The sequence below is a fragment of the Mercenaria mercenaria genome, chromosome 3 (assembly GCF_021730395.1).
Source record: "Mercenaria mercenaria strain notata chromosome 3, MADL_Memer_1, whole genome shotgun sequence".
Taxonomy (NCBI): Eukaryota; Metazoa; Mollusca; class Bivalvia; order Venerida; family Veneridae; genus Mercenaria; species Mercenaria mercenaria.
Window position 1 is genome coordinate 73,946,342 of NC_069363.1, and position 17,607 is coordinate 73,963,948.

The following is a 17,607-nucleotide window of genomic DNA, read 5'->3' on the forward strand; positions in this document are numbered from 1 at the left end:
AGGTCTATCACTGGTCACATATGTAATAAAGGGTTGCCCGTTAACACGTAGCAATTTAAATCAGTTTTTATTGTCTATTTAATTGTTTGTATCAAATATTTTTCTGTTTTTTTTTCTAATTAAATATTCTATTGTCTCATACTTATAACATTTATTTTATGTGAACGTTAGGACAGTGGTCTAACTTTCACCCCAATATCAGCAGATACTTTGAATGCCATCGGCCAGATATATAACTATACTTGTTTACATTTAAAAGCGCTTCTTCAATAAAAATTCAACAAAGTCCACATGTTTAATGATTTACCTGTTTCTTAGAAATTTTTTAACGCTTGTCCACAGATCAGTTTCAGAGATATTCATGTACTGTTATTCTGAAAGGCACCTTGTATTGGAACTAAACCAGAAATCCTGGTAGATATATATATATATATATATATATATCGCTATTATTTTCCTTTTCATTGAAAATAACAACAGAAACAGGACTATTTTCCATAGAGTTACAAAGTCTTTGAAATCAAGAAATCAGAAAACCTTTTCTCCCTAGACTCGTGTCAACTTAGAGCCAGAGATAAGAGATATTGTATTTCTTTTTCAGAAAGTCGTATTTGAGAGGATACGATGGCATTGTAAAAGGACTCTAACGACTGATGCCAGTCACTGTTTTCCGTCAAACGGCAACTATTGCTGATCTCGTTTTTATTGTAAGGAGTATATGTATTTACTCCAGGTAAACAATTATTGTTGAAGAAATGAGATTAAATATATATAAAGTTCAAACGATGTTATTTTTATATAAATTATAATTTGCTATAGTTGTCGTACGAAGTAGTTCAGTAAAAAAATCGCGACTATTTTTATTCGTATCTGACAAAAGTTCGGTATAAACTATGGCAACTTGTACATTTTTGTATTATGCCTGGCTTGGTTGGATATGCTACAAAAAGGTGTGTTATGATGGGCTGGGATGTTTTGAGAACAAACCGCCATTCCACAACGCAAACTTCGAAGTCCCTCAATCTCCGAATGAACAACAGGTAAATGAAAATTTATTGGCAAGTTTTAGTAAAATTCCGTGAAATTACTGTTTCGGAACACAATTCTTACAGTCAGTTAGGATATAAAGACTCCTTTAATTTGGATGGGATGTTTCCAGTCTTTAAATAGTTTCTCACATAAACAATGCATGTTTACGAAATGTAATAGCAATCTATCTTTGATTTAGCTTTACCTACTCTTATTTTCACAATAACAATGCATTTAAATATTTTTATTGAAATGTAATAGAAATGTTATACTTACTATTTTGTGAAGTATTATAATAGTCATTGTTGTTCCCGCATGAAATATGTGTATAAATACTTTTATTGAAATGTTACAAATATCTATATTTGTTATAGCTTTATTTTCCACTTTGTAAAGTAATATTTTTGTTATTATCACAGGTTTCATTTTTGCTGTACACAGTAAATAATAACGATAACTCAGAAGACATTACAGCAAATGCTACGGAAATTGAACTATCCGAATACTACGTTGCTAGTAAAAGGACTATTTTCATAATACATGGGTACCTTGGAAGTCCACAAGATGAATGGATAATATCCGCTAAAGACGCAATACTTTCAGTGGTAAGTTTTTTGTTGTTTTTTTTTTGTTTTCTGTTTCAAGCGTGGTTATTTAAAACTGCGTATTTTAATGTGAATTTGATTCGAGGAAAATAGTTGAGGTCTGCTCAATAGAGATCGTGAACGGTAACATGCATGTCAATTTCCGTGCATGAACAAGCTCAGTCAAACCGAGCCTGCAAAAATCAGGCGACTTGTGGAGTTTCCACATATGATAGCTTGGTAAATTCTTATAAAACACAAACACAGAATTTAAGTTATAGATCTGATATAACTGTTTCTGTAATAGCCCGAAATTTTCCAGTACCACAAATATGTAACAAGATGTACTTTGTATCAATGAAATTCTAGTATAACACTTAGAAATAACTTACCGCAGTTGTATATCTATCCCACCATGAATGATATACATGTATATCCATTTTATTTATTTTCATTTAATTAAACAACTGTTACGACACTTACTAAAAATCACATTAGTGAATAAAAAATACAGCTCCACGTGTACACATTCACAACGCGTACAGAATTCTCACTTATTTTGACCTATCGTCAACTAGACCGTAAACACCCCCGCACATGGGGTTTTCCACTGAAATAGTCGATAAATTCAAGGTCAGTATCACCCTTTGTGAATGTGTACCGCGTTAACACCCCCGCACATGGGGTTTTCCACTGAAATAGTCGATAAATTCAAGGTCAGTATCACCCTTTGTGAATGTGTACCGCGTTAACTGTATTGTCCACCACATAGAAACTAGAATTAGATCTATTACCTATTTAAAAACTACAAACTGTCCCCATATATGTATTTATATATAAAACTATGTAAATGTTTGTTTCAGTATTGCTATGTACATACACCCACATTTGTTAATATAATAAATCATGTTGTTTTCATGTATACATGCTGTAGAACCTGATTGTAAATAAAAGTATCTGTCTGTCTGTCTGTTTGTCTAAATATACTTTAAACTAATTATTGTTTCTTATATTATTCTTGTTTTATTCTATTTGAATTCGCGAACAGAATTGTTATGAAATCTTACCTTTTTATGTGTATGTTTGACAGGAAGATACTAACGTTATTGTAGTCGACTGGGAAAAAGGAGCGAACAATATAATTAACTATTACCAGGCTGCAGCCAATACTCGAGTAGTAGGTGCCCTAACTGCTCAGCTGATGACGTCACTTCATACGTCAACTAGTGCTAATTATAGCAATATGTATATAGTGGGATACAGTTTGGGTGCACATGTTGCTGGCTACGCAGGAGAAAGGATACCTTCCCTCGGGAGAATTACAGGTAAATTATCTAAAAATTCTCGTTTTTTTGCGAACTTTTATCTATGTACATTCTTACGCATTTCAAAGCATAACAGAAATGAAATAGGAGAGTGTTTTATAATGAAAAAACTTACTTCCTCAGCTGGGATTCGAACCCGGGTCCCACGGGTGCAAAGTCAATGCTCTTACCACTGAGCCAAAGAGTCGACTCCCTGACGCAGTTGTCTGGGATTAGTTTTCAACTCGAGGCTATACTAGAGCGACCGTAACACTCCCCCTCTTCAAAGAGTCATCATTTCAGATGACGTGAGTGCCACTTTGGCATAGAAAGTGCCATATTAGGCACTAGCTAAGGTCCAGTCCCGGACGAGCCCCGATCTTACGCATTTCAAGCCGTATTAGAAATGAAAAAGGCGAGAATTCTTGAAAATCCTAACTGGCTCTGCTGGAAATCGACCATGGGTGGCACGGATGGAAAGACAATACTCTAACCACTAAGCCAAAGAGTCGACTCTCTGACGCAGTTTTCAGAGATTGGCTTTAAACATGTGGCTACATTAGAGCGACCGTAACAACACTCAACCTAAATAGTTTTGAAATCATCTTATAATTCTCTTATATTGGTAGATCCTCATTGATGTAAGGTTAAAGCGTCTGGCAGGGGGATTTATAAAAGTTAAAATAAGACCTGGGTCCGATTGTTCGAAACTTTAATCGGCTGTTTAACTAACCGGCGGTTAAATTTTGATTCAAAATACCTAACTTTTTTTAAACTTTTTTATTAGTTATATCTCAAGGCCACGAGATATCAGTTTTTGTTTTTCGTTTTTATCTTAGTTATAACTCGTGGCCACGACATAAATTATAATGAAAAAATCCGGTGTCCCCTCCATGCTTTCGTACAAATGTGATGCTTTGATTTCATTGTAAAGATTTTTCAGTGTTCATAATTCTTATCTGATACAATTGTTTTTCTAAGTCTTCTGAAATGTCGAAAAATAACTCTAAAAGTTAACCAACCGTTATCTTAATCGCCTATTAAAGTTTCGAACAATTGGACCCCGGTGAAATTAAAGTCACTCATTACATCAGATTTATTACAGACGTGCATAAATGTAAAATATGTTGAATTATTTCAACATTGCATGACGAAAAGAAGAATCTATAACACGAATGCAGCAGAAGTCTTTTATTTACAATACTTTTGTAATACTTTGACCTATCGTAGTGAAAAGGCGGAATAATAAAGTCAGCTGATGCAAATTCAATTCACAAAATCAAAGAGAACGGATGTATTCATTGAATGTATATGTCTTTACGTTAAAAACGGCAATTTGCAAATATGAGTTTTCTTCAGAAGCTAAGATGCTATTTTGGTCTTTATAAAAAACAAAGTCATGTAGATTTGAAGTAAGTCTTCCCAAATTAGAAACAGCCTGACCCTATAAAAAATGTTGTTTTTTTTAATAAAACCGCTTTAGACTTAATTATGCGTTCAACGTTACAAGATACACACTTCGCCGGTATATGTCACGGTTTCCCAAGCGTCTTTCACATGCGCAAGTTGCTGCGTCAGTTGCGCTTGTGTGTCTGCGTCTAGGTCCGCAAGATTTGTACATCCACTTGCTTCGCCGGTCCTCTGTGCATGACATTCCCTAACCAACACTGTTACATCCATTTCAGCGTCTGTAATAGAATATATCAAAATAACTCAATGTATCCTCAAAATTTATTGCCTTTATTTTGTCCACTTTTTAGTTTTGTCATGAAATTAATTGTCATATTTTAGTGACTGACAAACTTAATACATAGGTCTACATAATAATGGATACGATAATGGACTGCCGAGTTACTGTTAAACTATTTGCCCGAGAACCAGATATTTCCATCCGCACTTTCTACCAGTGATAGGTTTCTTCTCTTGCGAACCGATTTTTTGAAATAATAGAAGAAAAACAACGAAAAGCAATGTCTTTCTTTTCAGCACTATAATATGAACTTAGGTGCTACCTAGAAGGCAGAGCTCCCTTGAAAAATAACCAGTGCCCCTTGAAAATTAAAGGAGTGCTGCTGGTATTATCTGGAATTATGGATCCGTTTCAGGAATTTTATGTTTATTAAGATCTATTAAAATTTTAAGAATTGATGATAATTCATGATTTCTGAATGAATTTCTTAGAATGCATTAAGATTAAATCTTGACATGCGAAAACTCTACAAATATGCTATATACAAACTAAAGAAAGTTACGGTTCTTTTTAGAAGGAAGAATGTGTCCAACTTTAAGGCAAAATTACTGCTATGATAGACGTCTGGTATGGTAGAATGAAAATCATTTACATGTACAAAGCTTGTTTAAAATCCTAAAGACTAGCCATCTTTAAAAGTTAGTGATGAGAATTTTATCCAGAGAAAATCACTGTTTGCCGAAATTCTCGAAAACTCCCGTTTTATTTACTGAACTGCTAAGTTAACAGTCTATGACATTTTTATGGTTAATCTTTTAGCACTACTGTATTGGTATAGAATAGGAATGGTAGTAGGAGCCTTTTTGATGTTTATTGATAATTCATAGGCAATAGTTCTTTTTTTCCTAGTAATAAACTCTGGTCAGTGATTTTTAAGCTTGTGGATGAAATATATGTGAACGGGGAGAAGAGCATTATGTGCTTTTCACAGTTCAATGCCTGTATATTTTGATCCCAAAACCTTTTTTTTTAAAAATAAGTTTTATCTACAGACAGTACATTGGAACCTGACATCACTAACAAAACACTAAATTTCACATGAATGACTTTATTTTTTACAATGCTTTCAAAACTCATAATAAATAAAAAAAGAAATAAAAAAATGCATCTGTTGAGGATCGAACTCCCGACCTTTGGTTTTCAACGCGAACTCGCTAATCATTGCGCCAATATGGAAGTATGACGTCGTCAGCTCAAATAAGCGTCTACTGACGTCTTACTGATTAATTACTATGAGCATTGTGTGCTGGAAGAAACCCGAACAACACCGATTCCAAAAAAAGTACCACGAATTTCAACACGATACTAATTCGATCTATACACAGTTTTATTCATTTTGTTTTTCACACGTTTAACCGTAATGCGACGCTGGCGGCGCCGGTAGCTCTGCTATTACATTTGTAGCGTTTGAATTTACGTATTCATTCATACGTCTTCTTACGTAAATTTCTTTTGTTGTTAATTTGTAAATTATGTACTGTCTAAAACATGGACGTAATTGACTTGGTATTCTTTATAGATATCTGGTTAGAATATCTTAGATATCTGGTTAGAATATTTTAGATATCTGGTTACAATATCTAGATATCTGGTTAGAATATATGCAAGTTTTGGAATGTCTATTACTCTACAGGAACGTCTGAAACAAAATGATTTTCTTTAAGGGCAGTAGTAGACGGGTAATATCATACAAATTATACGAATAAAACGAAAATACTTACTTAAAAACGCAAATTGTTTAAATAATAAACAGAAACAAACATCCATTTATAAATGATTGAGCCTTGCATATAACGAACAAGTACAAGCGCCCGTATATAATGAACTGTTCGTCTTACTTGCTTAAAAAAGAGAAAGTTCTAATGTCCAAACGAGTTCGCTATATCCGTTTTTCATGTAGATTTCAATAGGGAAATTGCAAAATAATGCTGCGATGCATAGATCTAGTCTGTTACAGATCAATTACATTAAGCATTAATATTATCAAATGTTACCGACGCAACAACATACTGTCCTAAGAAGTGTTATAAAATTGTGAGCTTGATTTGTAAAAACATCACTATACCTGGAAGTATGCCTGTAATTCCAACTGCATGTACGGTCACATGTGTAGTGAGACATTTATTCTCAATCAAAGCAGGATACATTGGTGCCTCACATGTTTGTGGTTCCACAGTGTTTGCCTCACACTCCGGATTTTCCAGGTTCATGTTTGAAAGTATATTCTGTAACATAATCTTGTACATTGCCGGCATATTCCTCAACTCAAAAGTCATGTGCATGCATGAAGGACAAGCCACCTCCTTGGCTGTTTCGGTGGAATCTGAAATATACCATAAAAGTCTTTTTTTTTTAAATAATACTTTGAGGCTGGGGAAAACTGTTTTATTGTTTCTCCTATTTGTTACTAAATAAAGGTTTTGCTAGATAAGCATTGAAGTACGAGATAAGTTTGTCGCGACGGAGCAGGAACACTGGAGGCACATTGCCTCAATCAATGCTTTTGCTTTATATCGTTAAGAATTAATATTTATTTCTCATAGGCAGATTTTCAATTGCGGTTTGTTTTACTGAATATCACTCCAAATATAAAGACGCTAAAAAGTTGTCATTTGACGCCAAACATTCAATATTCTGACATTGTACATTTTTTTTCAACGTCTAGACCGATACAATCAAAGCAGTGTAGCATATATTTGATTTATCAAACATTATAAAATTGGTTAACTTTATTCAAATTTCCAACGGCTTATTAATCAAATAATTAATAATTTATATAAAAAATAAGGTAAGATATTACTTGTAATGGCTGCCATAATGTACATTAATGATTTTTCTTCACACTCGATGTGAAATTTCAATCTCGTTTGATGATGTCCATAAAGCTTAAGATCAAAATTGACATCTGTAGCCGATTTTATGCTATACGTAATACCGGTAACATGGAAAATAAAAAAAGTAAAATATCAAATAAAATGAGCATTTAAAGTGATATGAGTTATGTTAGGTCTTATACTAAGGACTATATTGAATATAAATCAGTTTTGAGAATAAGCCAAAATTAAACATTTGTCCCTTGTGTAAATAAGACACTTGTGTCATGGCAATAAATGGTCAGTTCACTTTTTGGATTTTAACCTACTCAGATTTTTTTTCTAGTTTGTAAATTGATATTCGCGACTGGTTAAAAAGTTTAAATCCAAAATAAAAGTTAAGCGTCGAGTGTTGAGCAATCACATGTATAAGCAGAACTTGACATTTTTAGAACACTGAACGAACTGGTCTCAAGATGGTGTGGTCGTTTAACGGCGGTAAGCTTAGGAGTCCTTGTACTTGAAAAACTCCAGAACAGAAAAAAGCCTCTATACATCTAACTACTTCAATAAGTAATTATTTGCACTCTGTGGCTGTACTTCACAAACATCAGATTTCTGTTCTTTAAAAACGGTCTGAGACTAAATGTACATTAAATTTTAAGGTTTAAATGTCTTTTTCAGTCTCCTTTGTTTTCAAAATATTGCACGTAATCGTGTAAACGTTTTTATTTTGAAAGAGTAAAGGTTTAACAAATACACACATTTCATAAGATTTTCATTAAAAGCACAAATGCACCAGATTGAATATCTATTTAAGTACAAAAAAAATCTGTCGCCAAAACGACATATTTTAGGCGCCATTTCAGATGGTGATGTTTTTCCGAACAGATTATTTTTTTACATGAAAATAACATGTCAATATTTTTCTATTTTTGATAAGAAGACATGTCATAGTAAATGACCATATATGGTTTTCACATCATTGAAAGTACTGAAAATGAGGAATTAAGATTTCATTTTTTATATGAAATAAAGAAGGAACTGAATTGGTAGAGTGTAACCTTAAGGATTTTACCACTTACTTTCATCGTGAATTCAGTAAGTTTGATGATGTACTAAAACATAGAACGCGCTCTCATAATATTTTCATATTCTATTTCATTATTAAATTATTTAGCAATCAGTTTTTCCCAATGTAATGTTTACAAACCAAACATTTATAATTAATCAATTTTGACACTTCTGAAATATTTTAATGTTTTAAAGACTTTCATTCTGCAATACATTTGCTACAAAATCATAAAACACGCAAAATGACTATATCTTAAATTAAAATGAACTCACGTTGTGCTTTTGTAGACAATAGCAGCATTTGCAGCATGTAAAATATCAGTAGAAACATCTTGCTCTCTTGTGTATGGTTGTTGTAGCATGGAACTGACTTTAAAGTGACACTACGTTGCTTTATATATAATATCTAACCGTTTTATGCATACGACAAAACATGGGGTGGTTTGTCCACAAATTATCAAGCACATGTTGTGTTTGACATTAGAGTGCACTCCCAGTCAAAGGTTTGTCAATGATCTGACCTTTACTTTGGTCAGAAAATTATAGCAATTAAATGAAATGATGATGATTAAATCGTTGTCTCCATTTATATCCATGGGTAAAAAGGTTCAGATAATAATACTAATTACATTATTTACATGTAGTTATTTATATTTTTGTCTTATTTAAAGAATTTAAATACATGTATATGAACACAGAGGAAATTGGTCTTGATACTGAAAATAAGAATGTATTGATTAAATTGCCCATTAGAGGTCTATTTTCTGTAGTTTACCTATGACAACAAAAACTGCAAGTCTAAGGAAAATATAGTACTGTTATCCGTCCGTTCGTCCTTCCGAACGATTTGTAGACAGCATAAAGCTTCCTAACTTTCTTAAACATGGACAGAAATATTATCTTTTTAAGAAATGATGCAGAATCAACGTTTCAGTAGCACTGACTAAATGCCGATGCCAATCCCTAAGAAAATGCTTAACTGACAAGCTTTCAAATACATTATTTTCGACGGCGAAAACCAACTGAACGAATTAAACGAACACGTTTGTTTAAATATCATTATTCGTCTTTTGAAAACAGATTATACAGTAGATGACAGAGCTCTTTTTAAGGTCTGCTATGTATATTTTCTTGAAGAACATTGTCATTGCTAAATAGAAAATGTAAGAAAAGTGGTGGTCAAAATTTTATCATGAAATATTTTAATCATAGATTCCGCTTAAACCGAAGCTAGGTTCCATGAGGATGTTCCATTTCTCATTAAATCTCTTGAACAGACTCATGCACACTGGTATTGCCCTTCTTGGTTGCGATATGTGCTTCAAAAGACATTCACATAGATTTTATTAGCTAATAATTTCTAAAGGGAATCAATTGTCATTATCAATTAAAAGTATATGGTTGTTATTTAAAGATTACGATCGAATACCTATTAAGAAACGAAATTAATATATGCGATTTGTAATATAAGTATAAAAGCTCAAAAAATCTTAACATGAAAAAAAAAACAAGTAGTTTTCATTCGTTCTAAATAATGCCAGTGCTAGGAAGGTACACTAATAGATAGAAGCGTCACTGATACCAAACAGGTACCTGATAAAAACAAATACCTATATGCCCGAGATATGAATACGACTTGACATTCTTTGCAATCACAGGTAAAGCAATTATATTACTCGTTTATTCAAATACTCATTTTTAAATAATTCGTTTGTAGCATGAAGGCCTTAGAACTGAATTTCTGGTCTTTATGTCATGTCTTATGTCTGTCTTTAAAATCTAAGATACAATCTTTATGTTTTGCATAACTAAGCATGTTTCAGTGGTATGATGGACTCTTAAGTAGACTTATGGAAAATGTTGTGCCCTTACTGGTAATTACTCTATTGTGGTGGACATAAAGAAGAATGTGGAAAAACGGAGAGAAAAAATTGTTACATGCAGCACAGAACGTGAGAAAATATTGCAACAAAATTATTCATTTACATTAAAGATAGCTGATGAATCTTTAAGTTGAATCTGATACAAAATAATGGTTTTTACCTTACTCCTGTAGAAAGAGTACTTTATTTTCATCTTCAACCTTTTTCACCATTTTCATACAATAATAATATTTTAACTAAATGGTATAACCAGGGATATAGTTTACCAAAAATGAAGTAATAGAATGGAAAGAAATACTTAACAAATCGAGATAAGATTCCGTTTGTGAAATGCATAGGCGTATTGTATCCAGACCATATGTACCATTTAAGAGAGGCTGTGGTGCGCGCACATTTTTGAAGAGTCTAGATCTGTCACTGTTAACTGTGTCAATAGGCAAGACAAAACTTATGCTTTCTTCAATAATACGAGAGTTAGGTTAGAGCACACTCTTGCATTATATTATCGCTGGGATATACAGTTATGGGGTACCGCGTCCTCATGTCGTCCGATATATAAATGCCCGCCATTAGTCTATTGTTTAGATATGTATCATCAGTATACTATATTCATTTTTTTTTTGGTAATACGTTTGTGATTGTTCCAAAGTTTATACATGAAACTATAGACTCCAACATGTTTTTCTTAATTTCAGTATATTCTAACATGGATATTGACCTGTAAATTTCACTAAATTTTTACAAATTCTTTAAGAGATGAGAATAATTGGCCGAGTACTTCGAACCGCTTGTCATTCACCTTTGTTGGTACAAGCCCTGAAGACACATTCAGTTTGCTTGCCGGCGGTCGTTGTGTTTGCTATCAAGCTATCCGCTCGTATATGTAATTTTGTCCTGGAGCACCTTGCATCTTCATCTTTCGTAGCGCTATTGCCAAAACTATGCTGATGTGTGTGTGTTTTTCTTAACAAACAGAAATAGGAAAGAAGTTCTAGATCCATCCTTAAAAGGGTTTTATAATGACTGCTTTGATAGATGATAAAGGTTTAATATTTCATATGCATAACTAAGGAAATAAAGGCGTCTTGGATTTTTCATTTAAAACAGATCGTTTATTAAAGCTGTAGAGGCCTTGACTTTTATTATTTGTTTGGATTTCTGTCACTGGGATGAATAGTTTAGTACTGGTATATACTTTCGATAGTATTGCTGTGATTTCATTGTGCTCTGCTTTTACATCCCCATTTTAACGAAAATAATGAAATAACGTTCAATATCCGTGTCGTGTCTGTCTCACTGAGGAGAATATACGTATAGTGAAACCGAAAAATGTAAGCAGTTAGAGCCGGAACAACTCGAGATTCAAGAGGAATAAACCCTCAGCATAGACACGTTTTACTTACACGGTTAGCTTTTGTGAATGTTAGTCCGCGCCCCGTTTGTAATGTTTTTGTTTGGACATAACTGAGACTGAATGATCTGCGAAGTGCATGTACTGGTATACCACAGAACATCTATAATAGCTAAACTGTTAACCAGGTAAAATTTGCCTTTGCATTTCTTTTAGGTAAACTCGCATTGTTGATTCAGCCATTGCGACGCGTTTTATGTGCTTATATATCGAGTTTCTTGTCATTTTTTACCAATGTGTATGTGATATGCCCTGCCTGAATAGTGTTGTGGTTTATCTGAAAAATTGTTGAAAATTCCGCTACAGCTTAGGAACTTAAAAAATCTCCTGTGAAGGGAAGCGGTGTCTAGTGGATAAGGTGTCGGCCTCTCAACCCGTGGGTCGTGAGTTCGAACACCACTGGGGTCACGACCACACCTTCCATATGACATCAGTACTGGTTTTTCCAGGAAACGAACTCAAAAGTGGTTTAGATAAGCTTGAAAGTTTCGTCCCAATCGAGCTAAAATAAATTAGTATAAATTAAAAAGTCCTATCTTATTGTGATTGTAATCAATTTTGAATTCACCAAAATGGCCGAATTGATTTAGATTATATGGCCCTCAAACCAATATCATACAATTCATTGTAAGGTAAATTGAAGGTCACTGTAGCTCCCTTTGAAGATGAATCAGATGTTTGTTCGTCTGTCTGTCAGTCCGTTTTGCTAGCATTTGAATTTGACGAACTGCATATATTACTGATAAGGAATTTGTAAAACAATTTTTGTTGCATACTTTAACAAGTTTGTCCATTGAAATTGAAAAATCCAGTCCTTGCTTTAGATACAGCCAAGATTGTGAAATGACCAAAGTTTTAAAATGGTGCTTAATAGAGGTTTATTTGTTTATTTGTGAAGAGTATTTTGTCATTTTTTGACATTTAAAGGTCAGTATCAAATTAATGCTACTAATAACCAGTGTTTCTGCCATCCTCACAATTTGCTCTATTACTTACTGCCAAATTATCCAAGCAGCGAAAGGTCACTGAAAAATTCGGAGAATACAGAGGGCGTTTGAAATTTCCAGCAGAAACTTTCGAATATATTTAAGAGAATAGTTCCATACTATTAAATCGAAGGTTTGGTTTTGACTCGTATCATATTGAATGAGGTACTTGTTGGTGTCAGACCAAACATAGACAAACTTGAAATATTTGAATTTCTTAACAAGATAACCTTTAATATTTTTTCAACAATACATTTTAGATTATACTTTTATATAATACCACAGTAATTGTAAGACAAAATAGATGTGGATATACATCTAAAAAGCAACTGTTAATGATGATAAACATTGTTAAGGTGCAAATATTCAAAGTAAGCAGTAGGTGTCATTACCTGCGGCCTGGAGGTATGTTGGAAAGCAACAAGTAGTGTAGCACATAGCAACAAGTAGTGTAGCACATGGGCGTTTCTTTGTGATTTTTACCGATCGAATATGCGATTGGCTTATCGCATTTATGGAACGCCGTTTTTGCAATATAGCTGGCATAGATAATGCGATCAGGGAATTGAGCTAAAAGTTATGTTATACATGAAAAGGAAATGTTGTTATTTTTGCTCAAAACAAATACTTCAGAATTTAAGAAATGCGTATTTCATAGATCTGTTTGTAAAACATACGGATGGAAAAATATTACCTAAATTAAAGAGTAACATTTGGTATAATAAAACGAAAACAGTAAGTTACTGTTTAGGCTGAGCCAGTGGTCACACATGCATCCATAACAATTTCTGGTCTGTAAACTCTCTGGCCGTAGTAAATCTTTTGTCTTGTGTAAGTTGTAGTTCGCAAAAATTAATCCTTCATCCGCAATAATCACATATAACGATGCAATATGAAATCATGGTTAACATATTGTGATACAGTATACTCCCAAAATCGGTAACTAAACTGGATCGTTAAATTTTGATGTTAATACGTAAACTGGCGACAACGATGTATAGATTCGGTTGCTATTTCTATGTGCCTTGTCCAAATTATGCCTCAGGCCTGCTGACAAAATTCTTCCGGAAATAATACCACGTTTTTAGATAACAGTTAAAACTGCAACTGATTAGTGCACTCGAATTATTTTGGAATTGGTTTAGGTTCCGGTAATCAAAAGGTTCGTACTGTTTATGTTATTGGTACTAGAAGACACTATAGTAATTTCTCACAAACAAGTTTTGTTTCAAAAAGTAAAGAATAAGAATGGAACACTATTTTCGTAAATTACTTACATTTTACTTCATTGTTTTTTAATATTTTAATATATTGCAGCCGTAAGAGAACAAAAGTAAGTCTTCAATTCCAAGACATACGTGGTGTTGTATGATAAAAGCGTCTTTTTAGTTTATATACGCGTGACTAAATTAATGTGTTAAGTTTACACTGTTTTAATATATTCATTGTAAAATATTTGTATTTTGATGAAAAAGAAAAACTATGACGTAATCAATCCCTGACGGGTTTTATAAGGGGAAACACGGGCTTATAGGAGTTATAGCTGTATACTATAGATAGTTTCAAAACGATTGCTGTAAGACCAATTTCTGCAGTACAAGATGTTTAAACACTGAACGCAGCCACCGTAACTATAAAGTAGCATAAGACGTCTGGTATTCTGTGCTAGTTTGGTTCTTGTGCAATAATAGGACATATTTGAGATTTTTATAATATTAATTCTTAGTTCTATTTCTTCTTCTATGAATATCATCATTGTCATCATCATCATTATTATTATTACAAGGTGGACATGAAAAAGTGTTGGTATATTTAATCATTTTAGACAGTTGGTGTATACACATAAGAATAAAAATGTATTTATATATTATATTACATTTATAGGCCTAACTAAACTAAAGGAACCAGCGTGGGAGCCATCTGGTCTAGTCGCGTAATGGCTGCCAGGTATTTGAACACTAATTTTTCACTTGGCATGGCAACAGAGGTCTAAATTGAGGCTAGTTTTTGTTTAAATTTCATTGTGGATGTATTGTTGACATTTTGGTAGGAAAAATGGGAGAGCAGGTTGTATTTGGTGAAGTCAAGCTCAATTTTAGTATGAGTAGTACTTCCAGGTCACAGCAGTGTGATTTTGATGTCAGTTTACAGTAAGTAAATGTGACCAGAGAAATCTCTCTTAGAAGATACATGACCCCTACTTTTCTCTTCATTTTATATCAGTTTTATCATAACTCTTTAAAATGAGGTAAGGATTTGTACTCTGAAATGGGTCTAGCTATGTTTGGTAGCTCTTTGAAAAAGGTCAGTTTTATAAAGAATATATAGGGAAAACTATTTAGGCTATTGTGACCTATATACTTTTTTTCCATAATATCTCTTTTCAAAGACCGCTGAAAGAAAATTAGTCCATGTATAATTGACATCCATAGATACAAGCCCAATGCAGATAAGCAATTCTTAAAAACGAAGCTCTCTATACATACACTGCTTTGTGAGGTTGCATTCTTGGTCCATACAGTAGTTAATCTTCCAAGATCTTTTTCTATTGTTTGAGTCTAAAGTGTGTTGCTGACTGCAGTCATAAATGAAAAAATGAAAGCTGACATGCAAAACGTATTGGTTATACTCGGGTATATGGCCATGTATAAACCTTTGAAAGTCTTCATTTGACGTATTTTTGTCTAGATATGCCTTTACACCAAACAAAAATAAGTATGAAAACGTTCGATTACTCTGTCATTTATCTAGCGCTTATAATTGTTTTTCACAGGCTTAGACCCGGCTCATAAGGCATTCACCAAAGACAAACCCAAAGTAAGGTTAGACGCCACTGATGCCCTATATGTGGATGTAATTCACACCGATACAAAGCAATGGATCTGTGAGTGTGTTTCTTGTTTTGGCTTTTAAATCATTATTTTACACTGATATTAACACCCTCTTAATTTGATTGATTGATTTTTGTTTTTCGTATGAAAATATCTGTGCGATTTGTTAAAAAAAAAAGAAAAAAAAAAGAAAAAAAAACGAGTTTGTCAGCTAATCCATCTATTTCCTTAAACATGGTCACCACGTTTGTCATTGTTGATTTGAACGGGGTTGCTGTCTTATTTAAGCCAGTACTTGCGTAGTTGAAAACTTCAAAAAGTACAAAAAAATAGAAAGAAGAAAACTTCAGAAGTTAAAATTTTATTAAGCAAAATATTTCTGGCATCTTTAACAGCTTGACTAAGCTAACATTAAGCACTTTTAAGAATTGTTCAGACGCAACCATGTGTACCCAAAGCACTGTTTCAAGAGAATAGTTAAGCTATTTCTGTGTAATTACGAGTGAAGAATGTTCAAAAGACTGTTTATAAACTTAAGTGATTAAAGTTCTATTTGACAAGGCAATGTAAAATTGCTAAAGAATTTCACATATTAATATAGCAAGACACTTTGTAGTTCGTTATATTTCAGGGGGGTTTGGAATTCAAGACTCAATTGGACATGCGGACTACTTTCCGAACGGAGGTCGGAACCAGCCTGGTTGCGACTCTTTCTGGTCTTTCCTGAGACAAAGTATGTAAATAAATTTACAACATCTTTCGATATCATAATTGTTACAGTCTGCAACAAGTAAGATTTGCGATTCAGGTGTTTAGAATGTCATGTCAATTAAAACATACGTCGATCAGTTTTACTTAATCACATTAAATGACCACTAAAGAAAGTATGACTGTCACATCAATTCATACACGAGTTACAATTGTTAAGATAAAGACTCTTCTGGACATGATGATCTAGATATAGTACCTAAATTTTTCAAATCATAGTTATGAAGTTAAAAATCTTTGAATGAAGGCAAATGGCCATATATTTCTCAAAAATAGATATATAGACAATATTTTAACCAGAAGCGTAAGAGTTATGAGCATTTAATATTTAAATGTTAAAGAACATTTTGTGATCAAGAAAATGTAACTCTTCTTGAACATGGAGAGCAGAAACACCAAAGGGACATAATATAGTGAATATTTTCTAAATAGATGCATTTGATTTAACATTCAATTGTGATCTGGATTACCAAATAATGTTCCATGATACTGTGTGCTAAAATTTAGAACATCTGGAACAGTCTGTTAATAGAAAAAATATGCTGTTCACAGTAGCAGAATGCAAATATATAGGCTCTTACTGGGGCTCGAACTCAGAACCTCTCACACCAAAGGCTGACGCACTACCGCTTCCCTATAACTACAGTAGCTATAGCTAGGAAGTTAAGTGCATCGATTACATTACGTGAGCTGGAACAATTTTGTGAAAAGAACATCATTATCGATGAACTCCGGATTATCGGCGTATTCGCTTTGTTACGACAGTTTTCGTGTAAAGAAAAAATATAATCTAATGCTGCCAAAGTTTTCATCGGTCAAAACTGCCCAAATTTCTCTGACGTGTTTTGTAGAGTATGAACTTACTAACTGGCAGTACCAGTGAAGTAACACTAACACTGAAACCTATATATTTGCCCTTTTAGCAACCGGCGAACGGCAAAGACTGTGATCTTTGTCAAAATATAATCAATTACTTACCTACCAGTTTTGAGAGAATTTCAATTGAAAGGAAATTACAGTTACAATCTAAATACCTTTCTGCAACACACAAAGTCATTAGCATTCACTGTCAATCAGTTTTATGACTAAGATCGACTGACATTAATTCATTCCAATGATTCATTGACAGAGTCCGTTGTTTACATTTTTAATCGTAACCGTAAAATTCGAAGTA

The 17,607-nt window shown here is 33.3% G+C and overlaps 1 protein-coding gene across 1 annotated transcript; it reads left to right on the forward strand.

Annotated features, from left to right (window-relative positions):
• Positions 1-893: 893 nt before the first annotated feature.
• On the forward strand, positions 894-16,494 carry LOC123524390 (inactive pancreatic lipase-related protein 1-like). Its single transcript, XM_053539750.1, has 5 exons — positions 894-1,040; positions 1,449-1,634; positions 2,704-2,938; positions 15,608-15,718; positions 16,297-16,494. The coding sequence occupies exons 1-5, from the start codon at positions 894-896 to the stop codon at positions 16,404-16,406; spliced, it is 789 nt and encodes a 262-aa protein (XP_053395725.1). The 3' UTR covers positions 16,407-16,494.
• Positions 16,495-17,607: the final 1,113 nt, after the last annotated feature.

Coding starts and splice junctions, on each gene's coding strand:
- LOC123524390 (XM_053539750.1), top strand. CDS start 894: ATGGCAACTTGTACATTTTTGTATTATGCCTGGCTTGGTTGGATATGC. Junction 1,635..2,703: donor AAGACGCAATACTTTCAGTG/GTAAGTTTTTTG, acceptor TATGTTTGACAG/GAAGATACTAACGTTATTGT. Junction 15,719..16,296: donor CGATACAAAGCAATGGATCT/GTGAGTGTGTTT, acceptor GTTATATTTCAG/GGGGGTTTGGAATTCAAGAC.